This window comes from Entelurus aequoreus, linkage group LG25 (genome assembly GCF_033978785.1).
Source record: "Entelurus aequoreus isolate RoL-2023_Sb linkage group LG25, RoL_Eaeq_v1.1, whole genome shotgun sequence".
In the NCBI taxonomy this organism is placed as follows: Eukaryota; Metazoa; Chordata; class Actinopteri; order Syngnathiformes; family Syngnathidae; genus Entelurus; species Entelurus aequoreus.
The window spans coordinates 28,834,055-28,860,639 of record NC_084755.1 but is presented as its reverse complement, the minus strand read 5'-3'; the positions used below and the strand labels follow the sequence as shown (position 1 = coordinate 28,860,639).

General features: G+C 38.6%; 1 protein-coding gene across 2 annotated transcripts in view; it reads right to left on the bottom strand.

The window, feature by feature from the left end:
- Positions 1 to 3,983: 3,983 nt before the first annotated feature.
- The window catches only part of tlcd4b (TLC domain containing 4b), a 65,767-nt gene continuing 43,165 nt past the window's right edge, over positions 3,984 to 26,585 (bottom strand). The window contains exons 3-7 of one of the 2 annotated variants that reach the window (XM_062036438.1): positions 26,315 to 26,404; positions 12,422 to 12,480; positions 9,179 to 9,273; positions 8,969 to 9,042; positions 5,128 to 5,626 (exon numbers count right to left, since the gene is read on the bottom strand). In XM_062036438.1, coding sequence (XP_061892422.1) covers positions 5,275 to 5,626; positions 8,969 to 9,042; positions 9,179 to 9,273; positions 12,422 to 12,480; positions 26,315 to 26,404 — 670 coding nt within the window. In that variant the 3' untranslated portion in view covers positions 5,128 to 5,274. Of the gene's footprint in view, positions 5,627 to 8,968; positions 9,043 to 9,178; positions 9,274 to 12,421; positions 12,481 to 26,314; positions 26,405 to 26,585 lie in introns of both variants that reach the window. The other variant, XM_062036437.1, reaches the window with a different exon arrangement.

Below are 26,585 nucleotides of genomic sequence, written 5' to 3'. Positions count from 1 at the left end.
TCTGATTTTAAAAAAAGTAGTTTTTTAATAAAATAAAAAAATCTGATTAATCACACGCCTGAAGTCAGCGAGGCAACCTTATTGAGGATAAACAGTATAGAACATGGATGGATGGATTAAAAATTTTCAATCAGATTAATCGTAGTGATCTAAAATAAAATGTGATAAATCTTATTAAAAGATTAATCTTTAAATAGAAAAATAATACAATAAAATTAGATTATTCCCTCGCTTGAAATCAGCTAGGCAACACTAGTGAGGATAAGCAGTATAGAAAATACATTGATGTATTAAACAACTTTTTTTTTTTTAAATCAAATTAATCGGACAGATTTAAAAAATCTAATTAATTTTATTAAAAAAAGTAACCCTTTTTTAATTTCAATTAACTAATCACACGCCTGAAGTCAGCTAGGCGACTCTAGTAAGGGTAAGCAGTATAGAAAATAGATGGATGGATTGATCACATTTTCGAATGTTGATTAAACGTGATTAATCGCCGCCGCATCGCCTTTCGGGTAACCATCCCGCGGTTAAAGGTAAAAGAGGACTAAATAACATGATTAATCTGCGTTTACACACGGTCAATGTCATCATTTTTTGTAATTAATCACATGTGTTTGACAGCCTATACTGGAAATACAAATGAGGTTTCTTGTGTGGCTTATTTTTAGTGTGGTCACTGGAAAATGTCACTTGAAAACAGACTTTAGTGCCACCACATTTTGAGCAAATAAACCATACACATTCCAGGAATACATTTAAAAATGTTCTGGATGACAATTCGATTTTGCATTGCACTTGCCTCCAATTATTGGGATCTTTTTTTTTTTTAATAGTTAATTTAAATGATGCAAATCGAGTAATAACCTGTAATTAATCATGATTAATCCAAATTTCAAAGTGTGATTCATTTGATGTGAAATTGACAGCATCATTTTTTGTTTACGTCAAAAAAAACAACAACAACAGAGCTTTTAGATGCACCTGGTCTTCTTTGAGAAAAAAACATAACTGCTTTCGTGTAAGATTCTTCAAAACTGCCGGAACAATTCACAAGATTTAATTTGAAGAAAAAAAAAAAAAAAAAAAGGTTATCTGAAAGGGTTTGAACGCTCGCTAAATATAGCTACCGAAGTCTGCTAAGTTGGCAACACTGATTCCTCCTGCTTTGTCTTCTTATTCTCTGGCTGACCTAGGGAACTAGGGATACCGGCATTCAACAGTACTCATTTTCTCTATTTTTGTGTGTGGTAACGTGTTAATAAATGTTTAAAAATAAATTAAAAAAAAAAAAATATATATATATATATATTTTGTTTTTTTTAACAACGACCTGATTAAGACAAAGTGCTATCCAGCTGTTATCGTGTTTTCTTACACTCCCGAGTCTCATTTGTAGACTTTGCTAGCAGTTGCAATTCCACGACGTTAGACGGCATCAGTCTACAGACTATGGCGTATTTCTGTAGCCAGGAAGTACTTTTTGCCATGAAGCCGAATAAGCCAATCCAGTCTTCTGTTGCACCCTACAAAGTGTTTATACTGTAAGGGTTGCACTTATTGCACAACAGCTGTGTGATTGTACCGTGCGTCTCGGTTGTAGTTTTCTTTACCAAATTTGGACGTGCGGAAATCGCCGTATAAATTTGTAATGTAAATTGGCATGGAGCTAGCGCATTTTGGAAAAAAGTGGAGCCTTGCGTCACATTTGCGCGTCTTTTGTCAGGCACACTGGTTTGTCGGCATGGAAAATTGCAACATTACTTAGAGACAGTTCATGTTTTCTCGCCAAATGTTTAATCTGCCACCGGATGGGACGTCACGAGCCACAAAAGGTATCTAAACATTTTATATATATGTACATTTTGGAAAAAACCTGATTGGTACCTATAAAAGTACCGAATTTGACGCCCATCCCGAGCCTGAGCTATGATGTGGAGTTACAGTACGACGCATACTGCCACCTACTGTACATAGTTTAACAGGTAGCGCCAAATCCTTGAGTCTCATCGAGCACTTCTGTGTGGACGTAGTTTAACTGTAAACTACTTAAACTACGTCAAAACGCCGATCTAAAAGCGTACTTTTCCAGACCTGAACTGTACCGTACCGCTTGGTGGAAAGGTGGCTGGTAATGTCACCATGCTCTGTAGAGTAACAGAAAATAAAACACTAACATGCAGATTGCCAGCATTCCAAAAAAGTGATTACATCCAAAATGAATGTGGTTATTAGGAAAAAGTCTCCTTTTTGAGACTTTCGAAAGACATCATATTGCTCGGTGAACAAAAGGGGTGTTAAAAGCAGGGGCGTCCTTTATGAATCTTAAAGGGGAACTGCACTTTTTTGGGGGGAATTTTGCCCATCGTTCACATCCATGACAAACAAGAAGATAAAAGGTTTTGATTTTGTTTGCATTCTAACATGTAAAAATGGGCTTGCTCTCGGTGGCTAGCAAGGCAGCTAATAGGAGCAATTAATTCTACCTTTAAATCACTTTTAAAATGTATTCAAAAACCGTCAACAATACTTCATTCATGTTCTGTAACCTGTATACTAACCAAACTGTAGAGACATTGTTATTGTAAGAGTGAACACTGAGGAACTCGTTTTCTATCGTACTAACACATCGGCGTGCTACGGTGTTAGCTGTAAAAGCTAACTAGCTTCTACGTCAGCACGAAATGCATTTTGAGTTTGTAATGCACAACACAATGCGATAAGACACCCTTCTGTACCGACTGAAAAACATGAACAATCATTATACAGTAAAATTATAATTAAAGTATTATTTCATGTTTTGTTTGTACTCAGCTAGCCAGACAACGTATGTACTGTAGTTGTAATAACACGCATGACGTGCTGCGTGGATCATGTACAGTATTAAAGTGTGATTCACTCGATGGAAAGTTGTCTCTTTGGTCCAGCTGGCCGGGGCCGTTTTTTTTCCCGGTTTATTTGAGTCAGCACCCCATTTACGTCAAAATAGCTTATCTCTAAATTCCACATTTGCAGGCTTCGAGACGATTTCACCTCACTCTCTCGGCTTCCTTTGTGCTGACCTCTGACCAGTTCATCCGCCGTATATTCAGCTTCAAAAAGACAAGGCTGTGAAACCTCATTTATCCAAAAAAGTCGTCTTCGTTGATTGTTACCAAGTCTGCTATGATTAGAACACACACAAGCATTTTGTATCCGGAAGTAGGAACACACATTTGTTGCTGGAAGTCAGACGTGCTTTGCTATGGAGACGGAAATTAATGCGCGAAAGAAGTCAGTCCCGGAAATAAAATACGGTAAATATTGAACATTTACATATTGTCATGAAGGTGTGTTACTACATTGTGTATTTATATAATATATATATATATACTTGCAGTGTGTATATTGTTATGAAGGTGTCTGTTACTATATTATATATATATATATATATATATATATATATATATATATATATATATATATATATACTTGGTGTGTTTATTGTACATACTACATATCGTTATGAAAGTGTCTGTTACTACATTATATATATACTTGCAGTGTGTATATTGTACATATTACATATTCTTATGAAGGTGGCTGTTACTACATTATATATATACTTGCAGGGTGTATATTGTACATATTGTTATGAAAGTGTCCGTTACTACATTATACACAGTATATAGTTGCAGTGTGTATATTGTACATATTACATAGTGTCATGAAGGTGTCTATTACTACATTATATATATATATATATATATATATATATATATATATATATATATATATATATATATATATATATATATATATATATATATATATATATACACACACACACTTGTGTGTATATTGTACATATTGTTATGAAGGTGTTTGTTTCTACATTATATATACATATATATATACATATATATATATATATATATATATATATATATATATATATATATATATATATATATATATATATATATATATATATATATATATATATACACTTGCAGTGTGTTAATTGTACATATTACATATTGTTATGAAGGTGTCTGTTACTACATTATATATATACTTGCAGTGTGTATATAAAACATATTACATATTGTTATGAAGGTGTCTGTTACTACATTTTATATATATACTTGCAATGTTTATATAAAACGATGGAGGGTTTTGAAGTTGTTTTAGATGCTTTGAAGGCTACAGCGGTGACTTCCATTAGCCGCATCTTTAAAATCGTGAAAAAAAAAAAAGGCGTGTGTTCTTGTCTCTCATAATGATTGTGAAGATAGGCAAAATTCCCCCCCCACCCCCCAAAAAAAGGGTAGTTTCCCTTTAAGGGGAGACAGTTTTTTTTTCTTCTTTTTTTTGTTTTTTTTAAAGAGTTGTTGACAGGAGATAGTTGGAAGATTAAAAGCTTCCAGGGTGCACTGGTTCCTTGAGCATATTTTATGCCGCTTGTTTCGCTGCAGTGGTTGGCTAAAGAAAAAGATATGATTTCAAACACTACATTCACAGTAGAGAAGGGAGAAAAAAATAAAAATTAAAGAAAAAAAAAAAAAAGCTCATGAAGAAGACATTGCTGATGTCGTAAGGCAGGGGGGTGGAGAGGGGAGGTAGAAGATAAAATAATAAAACAATAAGTTAAGGCTGGACAGTGAAGCCCAATCCAGTGAGGCAGATGATAAATGTAGAATGCACAAGTTACCTTGCTCAGACCCACGTTAGAGAACTCCAAATAGACCGTAGGGCTACACGTCTGCCGTGAAGCCGGCGTGCGGTCCCAAATTGGAAAAAGCGCCATGGCTGGTGAGAAAAGGCAGGTGCCACAGCAGGGAACACTTTCCACGAGGCATTACGGTGTTCCTTGGGTGTTGGGAGACCGGAGACCTGATTGACAAAAACACTACAGGGCCTGCAGGAGTGGAAGGACTTGAACGTGCGGTCTCGGTCAACCTGGACTGGCCTATACTGCCTTGTTGTCTTTTTTTTTTTTTTTTTTTTACAGGCACTTCAGAGGATTGGGCTTGGAGTGGATGTGAGAAAGGTGGGGATGACGGTGATGGGAAGTGGAAGGGTTTAAAAAAACAACAACTAAGTTTTAGTGAGTTCTGCAACAGAATGCTAAACCACTGAGGCTGCAAAGGCTGGTGCTGGATTGAGTCAAAAAGGACAGTCCACCTGTGTCAGGGTTCCAACCTGAGGACTCCCAGCCCGCTCCGCTGGCTAATTCAGGGAGGAGGGCTGAGTTTTCCCATATTCCCAGATGTGTTCCTCGGTTCCCCTTCAGTCCGTGTGGTTGTTGGCGTGCTTTTGCTTTTCCGAGCAGCCGGCGGCCTCCACGCCGTCCTTGCCCTTGCGGGCCCTCCTGCCGATCAACACCTTGTAGCAGCCGCGGGCGATCTTGTACATCCAGATGGTGTTGAGGATGTCCAGCGCCACGCAGGAGCAGATCCAGGCCACCTGGGCGCCAAAGCCCAGGCGCTCGAAGTCCGCCGTGCCGAACGTGGCGAACACGCTGAGCCAGTAGGACGGCATGACGGCGATGCGCACCAGGAAGAAGACCGCCGCCATGGCCACGCCGTTTATTACTACCAGCCCGTGCGAGCGGGGGTATTTTAGTGTTTCGAAGAACCACCTGCGGGGACGAGAGTGGGAAAGCGTGTCAGCGACATGCAAAAGTACGTGGCAATAAACGCTTTTGTTATGGAAACCTTCAAAGGGTCCTTCAAAACCCCAACCATAAAGTAGAATATAGTGAATTCCAAACTCGTTGGCTCCATCTAGTGGTACGAATCACATTATTATTTTTAGTTTAGTTTATTATTTTCTTCGGTCAATGGTCAACAAAATAAACAAACAGTTTTACGTAAACAAACAGTTGTGCATTCATAAATTGAAAATGTTGCAGACCGAAAGGGTTTAGGCCAGGGGTGTCCAAAGTGCGGCCCGGGGGCCATTTGCGGCCGGCAGCTAATTGTTTACCGGCCCGCCACACATTCTGGAAATGCTATTGCAAAAAATAAAAAATAACATTAAAAAAAGTGGAATCTAACGAGAAAAAGTTGCAATGTTGACACAAAGCTGCCATGCAGGCTGTTTTTTTTTTCTTTTGTCTTTCTTTATTTTTTTGCCATTGCTCAAAAAAATAATAATGAAAAAAAATCCATGTTATAATGAATTATTTTCAAGGCTCCAATTACTTGAAATATTTCACTTTAAAATGTTTTATGTGGTAAATATTGCATATATTGTGTAGTTGCCATATAAAAACACAAAAGTTTTCTTTGACAAAAGAGCATAAAACAAACAAAATAATAGTTAAAACATAAAATCGACAGATGTATCTGAAGTTGATCTCGTAACTTAAGTGTTGAAAGTAAAAAAAAAAAAATACAAATAAAAATGTATCACTTTATAAGTGGGGCACCTTTTGGATCCCAAATATATTTAGTGGTATTTTATTTATCTTTTCACTGTGATTACTCAAAAATATTAAAGAATTAAAATCAATGGTGTCCTGCATTATTGATCTTTTAGGGCTCTAATTACTAAATACTGCATATTTCAGTTTTACTATAAAAAAACAAAGTTGTTTTTGACAGAAAAGCCATAAAACCTTTTTTTTTAAAAAGTTGATATAGAGATTTACTGTAAGCGTTAAATAAAAAATAATAATAAAAATTAGACTTATTTTTTAACATTTTAGTAACTGAGACCCTTTATGGTCCCCGGAACCCCTAAAGGTAAAATACATTTTAAAAAATCCATATATTTTGTTATGGTTTGACAATGAAAAATATCAAAATGGCCCCCACATGCTTTAATTTTTCCGTTTGCGGCCCTCAGTGGAAAAAGTTTGGACATCCCTAGTTTAGGCTGATGTTCAACACTTATTGCGCTTAACCCTATAAACAATGTCAAATACAAGATGAGCTTCCAAAAATTATGACATTTCCTTTTTACAACATATTATAAATACACATTGAACACAACATAAACACTGTTCAATTATATACACAGTAAAGGCATGTGAAATATCCTTGTACACATGTTAAACCTTTGTACCAATTATATACTATATACAAACAATTATACTTCCATTATTATTTATATCTCACATTTAGTTTTTAATTAACATTGGTCATAGTATTAACTGCTGTGTTGATTCAAGAGTGATATATTTGGTCTTAAAGTTTCTATTGATTAAAGTGTTTAATTTTTCTATATTAAACACAGTGTTACTGTTCAAACAGTGGCCAAAAATATTGTTAAATAAAACAAGTGATGAAGAAGGAGCTGAGCCGGAAGGCAAAGCTCTCAATTTACCGGTCGATCTACGTTCCCATCTTCACCTATGGTCATGCGCTTTGGGTTATGACCGAAAGGACAAGAGCACGGGTACAAGCGGCCGAAATGAGATAGGGTGAGACCTCGGATAAGTGGAAGAAGATGGGATGTTAAATACAACCTTTGCCTTGTTTTTAATGAATATATAGCCCTGCTACGCTACTGTATTTTAATGTTGGGTCATTATGGTGGTACTTGGAGAGCCAAGTCTTTTCTGAGGTGGTACCTGGTGAGAAAAGGTTGAATCAAAACAATTTGATCCCTAACGTACATTAGTCGTAGTTTATTTCAGACATGAAAACAAAACAAATTGTGGTGCATTCACTGACACTCTGGAAAAAACAGACTAATGCTGTGGTTGACTGTGATTGGGCTAATACTACAACTTTATTTGGCCCCAGCATGGTAACTTATTTTGCAGTTGTACAGCTGTTACAGCTGTGGTCAATCAATTAATAAAATAAATCAAGAACAACTTAAAAATGAAAGTGCACAAATAGACAAAATGGAAAATTGTACAAAATGAAAATGAAAGACTTAATACAGTATCATAGGAAAAAGAACAATACAATTTTTTAATAAATTAAAAAAAAAAAAAGTGTGTAATGCAGTAATAATAATTTAAATATAAATAAATAATAATGTTGTGCAAAATACAAAATGTAACCAAGTCCAAACATAAATCTACATATTTTCCTGACATCCACTATACTTATAAGCACAGCTCTAACAATGCGCTACGGTGAATGATGGGGAGAATTTTCCATTATATTATTATCAGGGACGGGAGCAGGAAGAAGCTAGGGATGAAGCATCCTGTCATTCAATAATTGACATTTTTCATGCACTTATTCACGCAAACAGGGGCAAATAGGGAGGTGTCATTTTGTTTTAACCACCACAATCAAGCCAATGTTGAATTGCTGTTACTTTGAATAAAAAAAACTATGTTTTGAGCCTCGTGATAAAGTATGGTGGCTTTACTTTTAAATGAACTAACAGCTAGGCAGTAAAGAGGCATGTTAGACAACGCTTGTTTGCTAAAACGGGGTTGTATTTTGTCATTATCGATTGTACAAAGGGTGATATTATCGTTTGAATGTGATAGATACCATGTCTGGCAACGCTAGTTAGCAAGAGTAAAATACATGCAGTTGCATATTATTTTCAAAATAAAATAGAGGCCTTATTTTTTTTTAATATGCTTTGCACTGCTATTAAATTCAGTGTTGATACATATAAAACTATTTAAAAAAAGGCAACGGTGGTTGGGGATCCATTGAACTCGACATAAAGTAATGCCTGTTAAAATACGTAATACAGTATCGTCTTATTTTAGTGAGACATTTCTCAAGTATCTCTTGTTATGGCTGAGCCTGCAGCGCCCTCTAAAGTGCCTACAGGGTATAGCAAGCACATTTTGCCTACTACAGTCATATGGTGTATTTTTCTATCAAAATTATTTGAATGTTTTGGATGTGAGATTATTAAATAGTTTGTCACTATTTTGATTATTGCATCTGGAGTTGTGTCATTATTGTTAACAAAATATATTGCAATAGTAGTATGAATCACTCCATCAATGCAATGTAATTGCTGGGTGGAAAATCAAACAATTAGACCGACTCACCTTTGGTTCACAAATGGCGTGGATAGTTCTGAAATGAGACGAAAATTGGCAAAGTAGGGGAGCACGCCGCGTGTCTGAAACGAGCCAAAACCACAAATTATCTCAAATATAAACACAGGTATTAATTTAAAGGATAACTCGAGAAAAAAGCCTCAAATTGTGGCACTGTTTCAATTCATGCAGTCTCGACCCAATACAAAGAAGCCCTACCAGCACATATCCATATGCATAGAGCGCCGCCAAGTGGTGACAGACAAAAAAGCTGTCTCCCATAGTGCTCCAATTACATGCAAGCAGCAAAAGATCTAGAAAAGAAACAATTATACTTTTAAAGACTGAAGAAGATGAAGACGAAGACGCTGACAAATGGAACATCAGTACAACCTCGGGTTAAAATCTTTGGACTCAGCAGACATGGAGGATGTTTATGCAGTTGTTTATAAAAAAATAAATAAAAAAAAAGCAGAGAACAGACATGACACAAAACGATTTGAAATGACAATTTGACTTGAGGAAAAACTAAAATAAAAAGAAAAAAATATCATCACTCAATTCTGAGGAAAAAAACATGCGATCTTGAAAAACAACAAAAACACTACAACAAGTACTTTTTTGCCCTTTCTTTGGCTTTTATAACAGCGAGTGACAGACAGACTTTCTCTGATCGCTGTTGTCAGATCAGCTTGGAGTCTTGTCATCAACTATTTTATTCAAATTCCACCACACATTTTTAATTGGATTGAGAATCGCACTATTTACAGGCCATGACGTTTGATCTTATGTACCGGATTTTCTGGACTATAAGCCGCTACTTTTTTCCCCCTACGCTTTGAACCCCGCGGCTTAATAAAACAGTAGGGCTGGGCGATATGGCTGAAAACTGTAATCACGATATACGTTTTTTATATTGATCAATATTGATATTAATTTATATTTTTTATGACTTATTTAAGCCTGCTAATAAATACAGTAATACAATTTCCAACTTACCAAGGGTGCTATTTATCAGTGGAGAAGGTGACTTGGTAGTCAGGTGGTAACATAATGGCAGTCCATTTGACGGTAGTTGCAGTTTCCAGACACTAGATGGCAGTTAGGCTATTGAACACTACAGAGTAGTTTGGGAAGGTACTCATTGAACCGACACATTGTAAGTTTTGAGGATGTTGCCGCACTGTCTGCCTTAAAACCAACAAAATTAAAGACAAGTTATTAAGTTGATGTATCAAGATATCACACTTTCTCTTCTCACTCCATGCAGAGAATCCACAGCGAGACAGAAAAACGACACCACCAAACTTGGTAGGTGAAACTGTTACCTGATTGGCTGTTAGCGTGACATTTCCTGTTTCCTGTTTAGCTGGGCTCCCAGAACGCCAGTGACTTCATGCAACAAATGTTGCTTCATAATTTCTTGTTTCTTCCGACCCAAAAAATATAAATATATGTCAAATGTTTGATCAAACGCATTTCTATTGATATCAATGATGTGTCTATTGCAATATTTATTGATATCGTGTTATCGGCCCAGCCCTATAAAACAGTGTGGCTATTTTATGGATTTTTCTTTACTAGCGGCCATAAGGTTGTTTTTTTAACAAATAGTTTGACACTGAAAAGGTGTGTTATTGTTTGTGCTATGGCGCCATCTTTTGGACGGCTTCGCTCACTGCAGGTGTTGCGGGTTGAAAATGTACTTTCTGTATTTAATGCCTTAAACTGGAAATGAAACTGTACAGAGCGTTTCTGCCCGAAATGATTCTTCATTTTTCACTCCAAGCAACGTTTGTAAGTTTTACAATAGAACAAAAACTATTCATACTTACAAAATCGTCCCATGTGTGACGTCTGTAGGAGTGTTCTTATGCATATTTGTACGTGGTATCATAATGTAATCAAGCTGGCATTGTTAGCATTAGTGAATATGCTAACACGTTTACAAATGTTTGTATTATTATTAACTTGCAAAGGCATTATTTTGTATTGTTTCAGTTTCACAAATTCCTCAGTAAAATCACCAAAACGTCACTGTGGCGTTATTGAGTCTGTTTAGCTGTTGGAGAGCTATCTTACGCAGCTAGTGGGTCCATGACGATGGCTTCTGTTTTGTTTGATCAGCCGTTTTACTGCCGTGTGACAGGCACCGTTTATCTTTTGTGCCGGTATACATCTGCGACTTATAGTTCGGTGCGGCCGAAATGAAACGACCATTTTCAGGGAAGGCTCCGGACCCCAGACAGCTCAGTATTCTGGTATTGCTACTGTTTGTATTTTCTCCTCTTTGTAGAATAAATTGTTGATCTTCAATTCTAATCACCTCCTTTAATTCAGACAGCTTCACAGTTATCTTCACAAATCTCATCGGGACAGCAAAAAGGTATCGTCACCTTCCCCGATGCGGATTCTTGATCCATCACTGAACTTGACTTTCATCCGGTCATCCATAGTCCACCATTGCTTTTCCTTAGCCCATTGCAACCTTGTTTTTATTGTTTAGACGTTAATGACGGCTTTGGTTGAGCTTTTCTGTACGTAATTTTACAACATGGGCTTTCAAACTGTTCGGTCACAAACGCTGACTCCAGTTTCTTAATATTTGTTCTTCATTTCTTTTTTTGCAGTGCATTTTCTGTTTCTGAGACCTACAGGTATTGCTTAAGTACTTTATTGATCCCTGGGGGAAATTCAGCACCACAGTTCGCTCACAATAGACAATAAATACTATACAGCATTATTCGCATGTGAATAATATAAATATATTATACATATATTATTTTCCTTGGACTACCAGTATGCTTGCCTTCTACAAGCTTCCCATGTTTGTACTTGGTGCACATTTTACACACAGCTGACTATCAACATCTTTTGCAACATCGCGTGATGATTTACCATTTTGAAGGAGTTTGTTTCAATTAACTTGTGTTTTGGAGCCGTGATTCATGTCAATCCACCTGGTGCAACAGCTCTCCAAGGTGTCAGCACCTTTTCTTTTTTTTTTTTTTAAACTGCAGACTACTGAACAACTACAAGGTGTTAACTTTGGAAATGAACATTTTCAGGGTGATTCCATATTTGTTTTTACTCTGCTTGATCTAAAAATAAAACCGTTATTGACTACCACAACTTAATTTCTGAATTTATTTTAGAGTTTCTTTTAGCCAGAAAGTTTTGTGTCATGTCTGTCCTCTTTTTTTTTTTTTTTTAAATAAATTAAACAACTAAATGAATACAGTTCTGGCTATAAAATACAAAAATACATTATTCTTAGAAGATCTCCATCCATCCATCATTTTTGCCAGAGGTTGTGTTAGAACAAGAAAGGTTAACATGGATATCATGTTGCCTAGTGAAAGCTGCATTATTTATGGTAAAGGCTGTGTGAAGTTGTCTGTATGTCAACAATATGGACTGATCCGCAAGGACAAAATGGCACAACAGTTGATAACAGCTCACCATACAGCAGGTAGCCACACGTTATGGCTACATTTAATTTGACCATAGTGGGGTCGCCCCTGTGGAAGGGAAAAGAACATGGTGTTAAAGTAAGTCAACTCTTTGTTGACAGCTATTTAAACCGATACAACAAACAAGACAAGAGATAATACTACTAAATCAAACTTGTAAATAGCATGTGTTGGCGTCCTTGCAAGTCGCAATGATGCTTACATAAGCCATCTGATCTCGGCGGCGGTCACGGGTATCGTATAGCAAATGACCGGTTCAACGCCTGTGTAACAAAAGCCACCTTCACATGGTCGACAGCTCATGTTCTCCCGTGAATGATGACGCCGTATTCGCAGCCAATTTTATGCGATTGTCATGAGCATTTTAAATATGCATGTACAGACTCTTCTGGTGGCAGTGTGTCAAAGAAAAAGGAAAGTAATAATGGAAGAAATGCTGCAATGAGCGCATACTTGGTCTCTGTCGCGACCCGCCATCAAGGATAAAGATGGTATCTTTGAGCATGTGAAAGGATCTGCCGCCCAAAAAATGGATAGGGATAACTAAACGGTATTGAAACATTGATGCCTTCAAAAACAGAGTGATACGCTGTCCGTCAAAGACCGGATGTGTGTGCCCCTTTAAGAAAAAAAACATGTGAGCGTTTGACTGTGAAGCACCATGGGAATCATAGCTCGTACTAAATGACGGAGGAGTGGCGTGCCACGTTTGACATAGGTTTTCATCACCATCATCAATGTTCCCTCTAATTGTTCATGTGTGTGAGCAAACACAAAAGCTCCCTGAGCATTCAGTGGAGCACATGTGAGCAACATCACACGTGGCAATACCAGCAGCACACCTGTCTCAAACCAGTCTTTTATAATAACACTCAAATGACAGGAGTCATTTTCATGAGATTATTTTGTAATATTAGTGATTTGGCCCACTTGTAATGAAAATAAAAGGAATCTTGTTTATCATAAACTATAGATTAGTATTGTACAATATGTCTGGGTGGGGGTCCTGCTTTGGAAATCATTTGTACCCCTTTCAGAGATCACATTTAGTTCCCCTTAAACATCCTCATGTTGCACAATGAAATGTAAGCATAGGATGAAGTGTGCATTCCTGTAACTTTCTCTAGTAACAGCATTCCATGATTAATATAAATAAATTAACATTAATAATAAATGACAGTAGAATAAGCACATATATGACTGAGGAGTCATAGTGTAACTTTGTGTGGTGTTTGAGTTGTCCGACTTTTTGTGTGGCCATAAACGCACGAGTGGCTTGGTGCTATGCGTGTTGGTGACAGATGACAAGTTGGTTTTGGCCTGGTTTGTACAGCAAAAAATGATAGTTTTTCGAGATAGAAGTTTTTTACTCATGTTTTTGGTGTGGTTATGGCCGAATATAAACAGTTTTGCTCAATAAAGTGATCGATATAATTCCTGTCCCCGAAGCATCTCGATAGACGGTACAATAATTGAACGGTGTTCAAATGAACGGTGTTGACGAACACCGCTATGGCCGCTTGTTGTCACTGTCACTCAGAGTTGCATTGCAAAATTATACAGAATAAATGTGTTTATTTTGTTTAGAATTCAGATGGGATTTGATTTGGTGCGCGGCATATATTTGCTGGGCGCAGAGGACGCTTGAGCTGTGCGCAATTGCGCAGGCGCGCACCTTAGAGGGAAGGTTGACCATCATCGATCTAAACGGAACAAAAAAAAATATATATAAATAATAATATTAATTTTATTTCCAGGTCAATAGTAGGGACCTTTTGAATCCACAAGGAGCGGATGACCATTATGAAACACCAACACAGTATCAGTGCAGTGTCAATACAGCTAGTGAGTGTGCCCTACACTCACTGAGGTGTCATTTAGCCATCACTACTAAGGCTATGTCTATACTAAGCGAGATAACCCCTTAAACAAATAATTATTTAGCCTAAGCCCTGTTTCGGCCACACTAATTAATCGTTTAAGGTTCCCCTCCTTGGATAATTTTATACACAAGTAAGTGCGCCGTCTATTTCTTGAATCTCCGGCTCTTAGCTTTGTATGGACTCATTGATCATTTACAAGCTGAGTTCGGAGAGGAAGTGACACCAGAAAGACCGCGCCCCACACAGGAAGTGACGTCAGAAAGAACGCGCCTCAGCCAGCTTCATAATAAAGCGGTTTCGTAACTCGGTGCTAACCACTAGAAATATGGAGGCGAGTCATCCAGACATGCCCGTGTTTCTCCTTCCGTCTGTACAGACACTTGTGGAAATCACACATTAATACCTTAAGAGAAAGCGATCGCAGCTATTTGGGATACAACACTTCTCAGACGGCAAGAGAACTTTCCAATGTCCAGGTCAGCTGTGATTCTACTTACTGAAAAACGTTGTCTATTTGTCGAAGGAGAGACAACGAGAATGCGAGCTCCTGTGTATGTGATAAAAAAAAAAGGTAGCCTGTGCTTTGTATTACCTGGCCGTCGAGGGAAGACTACGGAAAAACGGCGAATGCTTTTGGACTGGCAAAGCAGACTGTATCAGTTATTGTCCTCCATGTATGTCACGGACTCAACGTCTAGGTCCAGAGTATATAAAGTCACCAAAAAAAGAATGGACAATGAAGGTGAAGGCAAAAGAGTGAGGAGTGTCCTGACCAGATATCTACATCTCGAGATTGATTGTTGTAAAATGTTCTTTGTCACATTGTTTACTTTCACTTGTCCATAAAAGATTTGATTAATTTATGATGGCTCAGGCGTGATTCACTACAATAGGGCCCCACAGCACACTGGATTCCAGTTAATTGAAACACCACAACACTGGATATTGTTCAGATAAGTTACATTTAAGAACTTGCACACAACGCAACACTGGAGGTGACTATGACGTGCGCATTTTCCGCACATGCGTATTAGGTCGCGTTGCGCCGGCAGACGGAGGAGGGGAGGGGTCTTAAACGACCATTGTGTGTGTGTGTGGACAAGGATAAGGTTAGGTGGGATTTACCCTGGATAACATTAACCGGCTTAGCAGCATAGTCGTCTAATAATCACCACTTTATCCGAACCATAAGCCCTTTTCTTGAGTGCAATAAATGGATACAAAGAATACTTGGATAAAGGAGTTGTTTGCTTTTTTAAATTTATTTTTAATTGCGTAATGTTTAATTAAATGTTGTATTTAGTCTTTTTATTGCTGGATGTGTTATATGTGGGTGACTTAGGTGTAATTTAATACAGGTTTTGACATACCGTACACCAAAATAGGCCAAAAGTTTGTACACACCTTCTCATTCACAACAACTGATGGTCCCAACCCCATTGATAAAGCAAGAAATTCCACTAATCAAGGAGTGAAAAACATTTCAGGTGACTACCTCTTGAGGCTCATCGAGAGAATACCGAGAGTGTGCAAAGCAGTAATCAGAGCACAGGGTGGCTATTTTGAAGAAACTAGAATATAAAACCTGTTTTCAGTTATTTCACCTTTTTTTGTTCAGTACATAACTCCACATGTGTTAATTCATAGTTTTGATGCCTTCAGTGACAATCTACAATGTGAATAGTCATGAAAATAAAGAAAACGCATTGAATGAGAAGGTGTGTCCAAACTTTTGGCCTCTACTGTACATGGCCGTCGTAGGAACAGAACTTGTACTTCGACTGAGGGTCTTGTATTATGTAGTAGTATTTTTCTGTATGTAATATGAGAAATTACTCCAATCGGTATAGGAAATCATAAATAAATAGATAAAGTACATTTTACAACGTTTGGAAACAGACCAAAAATATTTAAAAACACTAAATATGGTCACTTTATTTTTTTCTAACTGGCCATTTACTGAACATTTGCATCTTTTAAATTGATCTGCAATACAGGCTGAGTAATCTTGTGCGCTACATAATAGAATGGTGTCCTCTGTCACTGTCACTGATATTCACTGTAAAATCAGTTTTATTGATTGATTGATTGAAACTTTTATTAGTAGATTGCACAGTGAAGTACATATTCCGTACAATTGACCACTAAATGGTAACACCCGAATAAGTTTTTCAACTTGTTTAAGTCGGGGTCCACTTAAATTGATTCATGATGCAGATATATACTATCAAATATATACTAACAGCATAATACAGTCATCACACAAGATAATCATCAGAGTATATACATTAAATTATTTACATTATTTACAATCCGGGGTGTGGGATATGGAGGGGAGGGGCGGGGGGTTAAGTTTGGTTGGTATCAACACTTCTGTCATCAACAATCAGCATCAACAATTGCATCATCAGAGAAATGGACATTGAAACAGTGTAGGTCTGACTTGGTAGGATATGTACAGCAAGTAGTGGACATAGAGAGAGAGAGATCAGAAAGCATAAGAAAAAGTATCTACATTTGATTATTTACATTTGATTATTTACAATCCGGGGAGGGTGTTAGTTTAGGGTTGAAGTTGCCTGGAGGTGTACTTTTATTGCGGTTTTGAAGGAGGATAGAGATGCCCTTTCTTTTACACCTGTTGGGAGCGCATTCCAAATTGATGTGGCATAGAAAGAGAATGAGTTAAGACCTTTGTTGGATCGGAATCTGGGTTTAAAATGGTTAGTGGAGCTCCCCCTGGTGTTGTGGTTATGGCGATCATTTACGTTAAGGAAGTAGTTTGACATGTACTTCGGTATCAGGGAGGCGTAGCGGATTTTATAGACTAGGCTCAGTGCAAGTTGTTTTACTCTGTCCTCCACCCTGAGCCAGCCCACTTTAGAGAAGTGGGTAGGAGTGAGGTGTGATCTGGGGTAGAGGTCTAAAAGTAATCTGACTAGCTTGTCCTGGAATGTTTGGAGTTTAGATTTGAGGGTTTTGGAGGTGCTAGGGTACCAGGAGGTGCATGTGTAATCGAAAAAGGGTTGACAGTTCATAGTTCATTAGCAGCTGCACATGACCGAAAGAACAAACAGTAACATTATAATTAACCAAGTTTAACTGTATAAAAATAGTTACTGATAAATATGTTCATTGTAGTGCAAACAATGCACATATTCATTTGATGAAGAGTGTCGTAGTGTGAACTCTGTCCCTTTAAATGGCTTCTGATGTTTTTCAGTGTGTGAATCGGCTTTAGAACACGTTTCTTGTACCCCGTTAATTGAGCTGCTGTACTCATTTACAGCTCCATTAGAATGGAACGAGTCATTTAAATCATGGACACAACATGCATGTTGACACTGCTCGCTGTTGTCAGGTGAGGCTTCTCGGTGTGTCATCATCATCATTATCAGCTTAAGTATATTAAAAGTACTGTGAAGCCACACTCCTCCCTAAAAGCACGCTTGACTAAACCTTGCCCTTGAAAGGGGATATTGTATACTTGTACACCGGACTTCAAGCGTACTCTCCTACTAGTGATCATGTTCAGTGATACAAGTACTCGTCTTAATATAGTATTTCAGGACTCAGGTTTTTTTTTTTTATACGTCTGAGCAGCACCCAAAAGAAAAAAAAAAGTCGATCTAAAGCAAACAAATTAACATCTATCATCAAATAAAAAGGGGACAAGTTAGTTTGTCTTTTTACCGTAAATTCCGGATTCTAAGCCACTACTTTTTTTCCTACACTTTGCACGCTGCGGCTTATAAGACGGTGCGGCTAATTTATAGATTTTTCTTGGCTAACAACAATAATAAAAATAGTTTGAAGAAAAAAATAGGTAAATACACTAGGCTGTGGCGCCATCTTTTGTAGGAGTTCGCTCACTGCAGGTGTTGCAGTGTCCTTCCATTTAGTGCTTTCAACCGGAAGTAAGAGTGTCATTCAGTCTTGTAGTTGTCCATAGTGTTTTTACTCGCATGGATTCATCATGCATAACTCCAAGCAACGTTTGTAAGGTTTACGATATAACTACAACTGTTTGTACTTACTAAACCGTCCCATGTGTAATGTCTGTGTGGGGAGGCGTGGCCGGCAGACCGACAGCAAGGCAGGGCACGCCGGGGCCGACCCCGAGATGGCGGCGAGGAGGCGTGGCCGGCGGCGAGGCGGGGTGCGCCGGGATCGACGCCGAAACAAATGTCAGGTGCGTGGATCGCCCACCAGGGCACAATTATATAATCTCCTCCCAGTGTGTAAAAGGGCGGCAGCTGAGAACGACGGGGCAGAAGGAGTTGGAGAACCAGCAGTGGATGCAGCGCGGAAGAGACAGAGAGCGAGAGGCAGACGACGACGCGGCAGGCTGAAAAGCGAACCGGGGAACGAGCAGTTAAGGAGGCAGAGCTGAAAAGCGACGCAACGAGACTGAGGTTTATTGAAAAATAAACCAAGTCAAAACTGCTCGACGTCATGTCTGTGCTTGGTGGTCCATGGAACCCGGACGACAGCGAGAGTCTGTCACAGTCTGTTAAGAGTGTTTTCATGCATATTTGTATGTGCTATTGTAATGTATTTACGCTAGCGTCGTTAGCGTGCAAACACGTTTATGAATGTCTGTTCGTATTATTAACTTACAATGGCATTGTTTTTGTATTGTTTCAGTTTAACAAACCCCTCAATAAACTTACCAAAACGTCACCGTGGCGTTATTGAGTCTAATTGGATAGCAGGCTTCCGCAGGTAGTGGGTCCATGACAATGACTTCTGTTTTGTTTGATCAGCCGTTTTACTGCCGTGTTACAGACTTCGTTTGGAATAAACTGTTACAGAATCTTTCCGTGTAAATAACTCATTCTGCAATATGTATCTGCGGATTATAGTCTGGGGCGGTTAATATAAGGAAACATATTCCCCCCCCCCCTTAAAATTTAGTGGGTGTGGCTGGTATACCAGTGCACTCCAGTCCGGAAAATACGGTGCTAGGGATGTAACAATAAGAACATTTCATATCACGGTTATCGTGACCAAAATGATCACAGTTATCATTATCGAGGTTATGTTGAACATGCTCAAAAAGTACTTATACTGAAATCTTCTGACCAAGTAAATTTTCTGAATGGATAAAATAGACTGTCTTAGAAAACCCACTATTTTAAATGTTTTATGTTTCTTATGCTTCACTAATATGTGACTAATGGCTAAGCTTTTGTTTTAAATATTGGTTTGTACTGTAGCATTTTAAGATGAATTCAAAATAAAAGTAAGTAACAAAATCTATTATTGTTCGTTATTTCTGGCAGGCGTTGTGGCGTCCTACAATGCTCATCAGTCCTTGAACAAAGTATATAATGATCACCCGGTTCTAGGGGAGCAGAGCTTGTAGGTTCAAAGTGTACAATTAAATAGCTCAGTTGCTCAGACAGCAATACAAGTTTAGATTGGGGTATATTGTTTCCTAATGGGGAAAGGCGTTAATCTCTCTTGTTTTCATGTTAACTTACAAGCTAGTGAGCCGGGGCCAGTCAGTTTGTGAGTTTATCAAAGTGCAGTTATCAATCACGTTTTTTTGATAATTCTTATTCAAAATGGTAAAACTAACCAGCGGGAGTTTTATCAAGGTTATCATTAATACCGTTTATCGTTACATCTCTAGGTATTAATTAAGTAATAAAACACATCACTTAGGACTTCTTGCAGTTTAAGTCAATTCGGATAATTTGGCATCCATTTTCTACAATGCTTAAAGGGAAATTATGAGGAACTTTTATCTTTTCTGACTTACAAATGTAACATTGTTGGATACTCATGTTAAACAAGGCCAAAGTGCCTAATCATAAGATACATGCATTTGGGCGTGATGGTGTCACAGATTGACGGACATACTTATGTTGTCATAAGTATGTGTCTGTCATATTGTGTCGGAAAGACTCCTCCCCCTCCGCTGAGACTGTTGTCGCTGGAACTTGCGTGTATCCGTTCTTGGTATCGGTCATATGGCATATTCAATGGAAATTAGCATTGAGTTGGGGCGAAAAGTGGACCCTTACTGTTGAGCGCTTTCCTGCAGGCATGCTTGCTTTGTTGGCTTGTAAAATTCTAATATTACCAAGAGGGTAGTCCGTTGGAAAAACGCCTGTATGCTCTCCAAGTGCTTGAGCCCGTGCTGTCACATGTAACAAAGCTATCAATATATGGTACCGTTAGATTTTACGTGAATCGGAATTTCCAAACTTTTTTTGTCCTTTCTCTCACATCCGCTCTCGACAGACAGACAAAATTCAGTCGGTACCCATAAAAGTACTGAATTAGGCATTCAGCCCCATCTGTAACAAAAAAACGGTTCTAAATGCCATTACTAACCCCTCGAATAACTGGTTTATTTTAGGGCTGCAACTGACAACTAATTTGATAATCGATTAATCTGTCGATTATTACTTCGATTAATCGATTAATAATCGGATAAAAGAGACAAACTACATTTCTATCCTTTCCAGTATTTTATTGAAAAAAAACCCAGCATACTGGCACCATACTTATTTTGATTATTGTTTCTCAGCTGTTTGTAAATGTTGCAGTTTATAAATAAAGGTATATTAAAATAAATTTAAAAAAAAAGTAGCCTCTGCGCATAGCATAGATCCAACGAATCGATGACTAAATTAATCGCCAACTATTTTTATAATCGATTTTAATCGATTAGTTGTTGCAACCCTAGTTTATTTGAAGGTTTACTCTTGGGTGGCACTTATATGGCTACGTTTCTCAGCAAACAAAAGAATGTTGAATTTAATTGAAGAAAAATAAATAGGAACATTAAATAAAGTATCAAATAAGTGGGGAAACAACCCTGTCGTCGTCTATGGGGAAATTACACAATAATTGGAACTGTTCTGTGACATTACAACCTACAAAAACAGTGCAGCAATTGTGCACTCATCCACAGTCCTCCCTTTCTCTTGACACTTTGAACATACTCAGCACTGCTTGCACTGAATTATTTAGATATTAAAAAAAAAAGAAAAAAGTAGCAGTTCAAAAGACAGAGGAGAACGAATTCGCAGGTATCACTTATTCAAAGATCAACAAAAACCCAATATGCACTAGTGTGACCTTATTACTTTGCATAAGCGGATTTTTATTTATTAATAAGGACCGGAATTTCAGGTCCAGTGAAGACAGTAAGAAAAGGTGGGTGCATTTGGACGCAGTGTGTGGAAAGAAAAGGAGAATGGATTATGGCTGCCGCAGGTTTTGAGCGGTTTGGCTGTGGCCACTCAAGCATAGGCAGGCAGAACAATGTTGCTGTTCTGCTATGGATTTTCAACGATGATGCAATGCAATTTGATTGGCTGAAGGATTATTGCTTTCAGCACTTCGGTGTGGCAAAGAAATCTGTTCTGAAATGTAGTTAGTGTGGGTGGAAACACCGAGAAATTCAATCAAACAAGGGTGTGAAGTCTCACCTTCACAAGTGCAGCATGCAATGTGCTAAGCTCAGGCTGGAGCAGCAAATTAAAATATTTTCACTACTAACGTATCTTTCCCTCGCACCCTCAACAGAATTCATCAAAAATCCCAGTTCTTGGCGACCCACGCAGCTTGATTCGCCTTCTTTTGTCCCCCCTCCCTTCTTAGCCGGACCCCCGGTGCCCCACCATAGACACAAAGTCCTTTCTTCCCTCTGCCACTCCATGAGCAATGCTGGCCAAGGCCGGCAGGGAGACAATACGAGAGAAGGAGGTGCGCTGCATTCATTTTACAGAGATGTGGGGTGTTGTTACAACGGACAGCTAGGGAGGCGGTAGGGAGACATGGGGAGCGGGTGTAGAAGGTTGAGCTGTTTGCTATGAAAAGAAGCCTTGTTGGTAGGACTCTAGTCTGTGTGCTGGGCGAAGAAGAGGCAGCATAAGAGAGGAGGAGGGAGAGAAGAATCAGGCTAAGAGGGCGGAAGGAGCCTTTTAAAGGAGAAATTACAATTAAAGCCTCGGGTGGATGTCGAAGAAATAGGTCCTTGGTTTACGAACAAGTTCAGTTCTTACGACACGTCTGTCCATTTTTATTGGAAGTCTACTCAAGACATAACAGACCCTTTCCAAAAAATGAGAATATCATGGAAAAGTGTATTTATTTACATAATTCCATTCAAAACGTTAAAGTTCCCAGATTATAGATTCAGGGCCCACAACTTAAATGATTTCAAGTATTTAGTTGTTTATTTGTACATAATTTGGGCCTCCAGTAGGGTTGGGTATCGAGTATCGAGTGGAACCGGGACTAACTTTCCGATTCTCCCGGTATCGTTCGAAAGTTTAAATTTCGATTCCTATTTTCGATACCCAGTCCGCCGACCGGAAAAAAAAAATAAAAAAATAAAAATGTCCGCCGAACCGGAAGAAGAAGCCTCTGAGCACCAACGAAGAAGCGCCCACCGCCGGAAGTGTTAGCATAGCCGAGCGAGTCAGTCAAGCTCAAGCATGGGTAGCGGGCGTCGGCGGTCGAAAGTGTGGCTTTACTTTACAAAAAAAAAAAGAAATAACCGCGAAATAACAGAGCTCCATGTCCATCAAGAAACGAGTGGAGAGAGAGCTGCAGATGTACCAGGACGTTCCACCGATACTTATGTCTGACGACCCTGCTGCATGGTGGTGGTCCGGTGGAACCAACAAAAGACTTATCCTTTGCTGTCAGATCTCGCTTTCTCCTATTTATGCGTTCAAGCTTCTTCCACACCCAGCGAACGTGTATTTTCCACAGCAGGAGACACTATCTGTCCAGAACGCTCACGCATCCTGCCTGAGAAGGCGGATCTGGTCATTTTCCTAAACAAGAACTGTCTCTGATTTTATACTGTACCTGCTGCTAATCTGGACTGGGTTTTGCAAGTTGTTTCTTATTGTTTATTTGCTTTTCTGCACCAGGTTAGCCCATCAGTGGGAGCACGGTAACATTTTTAAGTACCTGCAGCATCATACACTTGTGTGTGTAAATGTGTTTTCATGAGGTTTTCAAAAATAAAGCTCTCTTGAGGAAAGTGTACCCCTGGGAAAATGTATTCATAATTTATCATATTTATATTCAAGTTCATAGATTTGATATTTATATTCTAGTTGAAAACAGCCCTGTGAGGAATTTATAGTAAAGTTCATAAAAAGTTAATAGAATTAAAATTGATGGAGAATGTCAGACTATTTCATTCAGAAAGACTGTAGGTTAGCTAGCTCATTTAAAATATCCAAAACTTTTTTTTGACCCTGCCTCTTAAAAGAATCGGAACCGAGGATAGTCAGGAATCGGAATCGAAACAAAGAACCGGAACCGGAATCGGAATCGTTCGAATTCAAACGATACCCAACCCTAGCCTCCAGCTCACAAAACCCACGAAAACAGGATTTCAAAAAATGTGAATACTGTGAAGAAATCATGAATGTTTTAAACTGGATGTCACACACTACTCATCTACTAAACTCAAAGCACCTGCACAGGTTGTCATTAAATTGCTTCACTTTGGTTCAATCGTCTCAGATCGGATCAATATGGGTAAGACTGCAGACTTGACAACTGGCCAGAAGAGCATCATTGATACCCTCCACGGGATGTAAGCCACACAAGTTCATAGCTCAGGAGGCTGGCTGTACAGAGTGCTGTGTCCAAGCATATCAATGGAAAGTGTAGTGGAAGGGCAAAATGTGGCAGGAGAAGATGCACCAGCAGAAGAGCTGACCGTGGGCTTCGGCGTATTATCAAACATAGAAGATTCAGGAATCTGGTAAGTAAATGGTAATAAATAAATGATAAATGGGTTATACTTGTATAGCGCTTTTCTACCTTCAAGGTACTCAAAGCGCTTTGACAGTATTTCCACATTTACCCATTCATACACACATTCACACACTGATGGCGGGAGCTGCCATGCAAGGCGCTAACCAGCAGCCATCAGAGGCAAAGGGTGAAGTGTCTTGCCCAAGGACACAACGGACGTGACTAGGAAGGTAGAAGGTGGGAATTGAACCCCAGTAACCAGCAACACTCCGATTGCTGGCACAGCCACTCTATCAACTTCGCCACGCCGTCCCCAAATGGTGATTTCTTCACAGTATTCTAATTTTTTGAAATCCTGTTTTCATGGGTTTTATGAGCTGGAAGCACAATGTATAAATAAACAACTAAATACTTGAAATTGTTTCAGTTGTGGGCCCTGAATCTATAATATATGGAAGTTTAACATTTTTGAATGGAAGTATGGAAATAAATACACTTTTCCTTAATATTCAAATTTATTGAAAAGGGTCTGTATATCAAAATGAACTAAGTCGCTTACACTGTACACAAAACATATGAAGGACATAAAATACTAGGGATGTAACGGTATTATAAATATCATGGTATTTCAGTTTCAAAGTCTTCTCTTTTCAAAGTGACGGATCAAACGAAAACTTGGGAGAGTGTAGTTGTTATCTGGCATTTCAGCGTTGGCTGGGTCTGTAAATAAACTACATCTCCCGGAATCCTCTGCGGTGGGGGAGTTGAACGCAGTAAGTAGGAAGTGAAGTGTCTTCATACTTTTTGGAAATTTAATCTGTCCATAACTGGTTGTGCTATGTTGCTAACAAACAGACCAACGAGCCCAGGCCAACACACAACTTATTTGGCGGAGGTAAGAAACTCTGCCTTCTGCAAAGCGAAACACCCCACTTTCATTTCGAGCGTTCCCGAGGCGACACAGAGCCAGTCGGCCTAGTCGCACCGCACAGCGGGAAATCACCCCCAAAACAAATACTCAACGCAGGAAATACGAGTAAACTAAAAAGCTACTTGTTACATCCTCAATCCAACCGTCTATTTTTCTACCGCTTGTCTCTCGATGTCGCAGGGGGGCTGGAGCCTATTCCAGCTGCACTCTGGTGGCAAGCTCATAAACCGTCACAGTGAAAAGATATTTGAAGCTAAACACCAGTTTGTGAGGTATTTACATTATCAAAAGTTATATTTTTATTTTCTGAGAAACAACATCTTCCAGACTGACATAAAAAATGACCACTGTAGAGGACACTGCATCCCATGCTAAAAAAGTTGAAAGACATTAACTGTACATTATTTTTTCACACTTGTTACACTGGATGTTTACATTGTTACTTTAAAGACATCAACTGTAAGTTATTCTTTTAAATATTTGCTTGAAACAGTAGATGTTCCAGAACAATTATCTGCACTTCAAAATATTTGTTTGGAGTAACAAATATAATTAGAACATTTAATCAATATGTTTGTGTTTAATTACAGTAAGTGAGTTTATCTTAAACATTCCTGACATTTCATTTTACACACTGGCATTTTTGCCAACCTTTTTTTTTTTTTGACTAACCGTGACCTTCATACTGTGATAATATTATACTATAAGATTTGATACTGTAAAACCCCAATAAAATACTTTAATACAAATATTAAATGGTCTATGTATGTCGTCATCCATCCAGTTCATTGTATTTTCAGGGCATTCAACCAAATCGCAACTGGACTGTTCAGTTTGTCTGTGAAGATGTTTCGCCACTCATCTATCCATCCATCCATTTTCTACCGCTTGTCCCTTTTGGGGTCGCTGGAGCCTATCTCAGCTGCATTCGGGCGGTAGGCGGGGTACACCCTGGACAAGTCGCCACCTCATCGCAGGGCCACTCATCTAAGCAGGCTTTATCAGTTCATGCTCATAGACTTTGTTTGGTCAGACCTAGATATGACCTAACAGTGCAGTTGCCATCGATTCAATGCCCTAAGAAAATATTAATGCGACGTTAATGAAAAATATTATTTCTAAATGTATTATTTGATTTCATAGGATAAATACTTCCTGCACAAACTAGTTCTCAAGGAAGTCTCGCATTTACGAACCAAACCAAACAAGTGTGTGTCGTAACCATGAAACGGCGTAACACAAACTGCCTGTGTGCATTTCTGTTTTTCAAGAATTAACGAGTAATATCTCACATATTCAACAGCATTTGTTTGTTTTCTCTTACCAGACGGGGTTCGCATTGACTGCGTCATCGAACCAAAGGATGTACAAACAAAATAATCCCACAACCAGAGCGTGGACAGTCGACACCAACCTATGACAGAACACATACAAATGAATGCATTAGTAACAAAAAATGGGTAGCCGGAGAAATCTGTAGTCATGTCTCTGTTCTTATCACTTGCTAGCTAGACATGGGTGTCAAAGTCAGGGCCCGTGGGCCAGATCAGACTCATCACTTCGTATAACGTGGCAAGCAAAAGCCTGAAAATAAT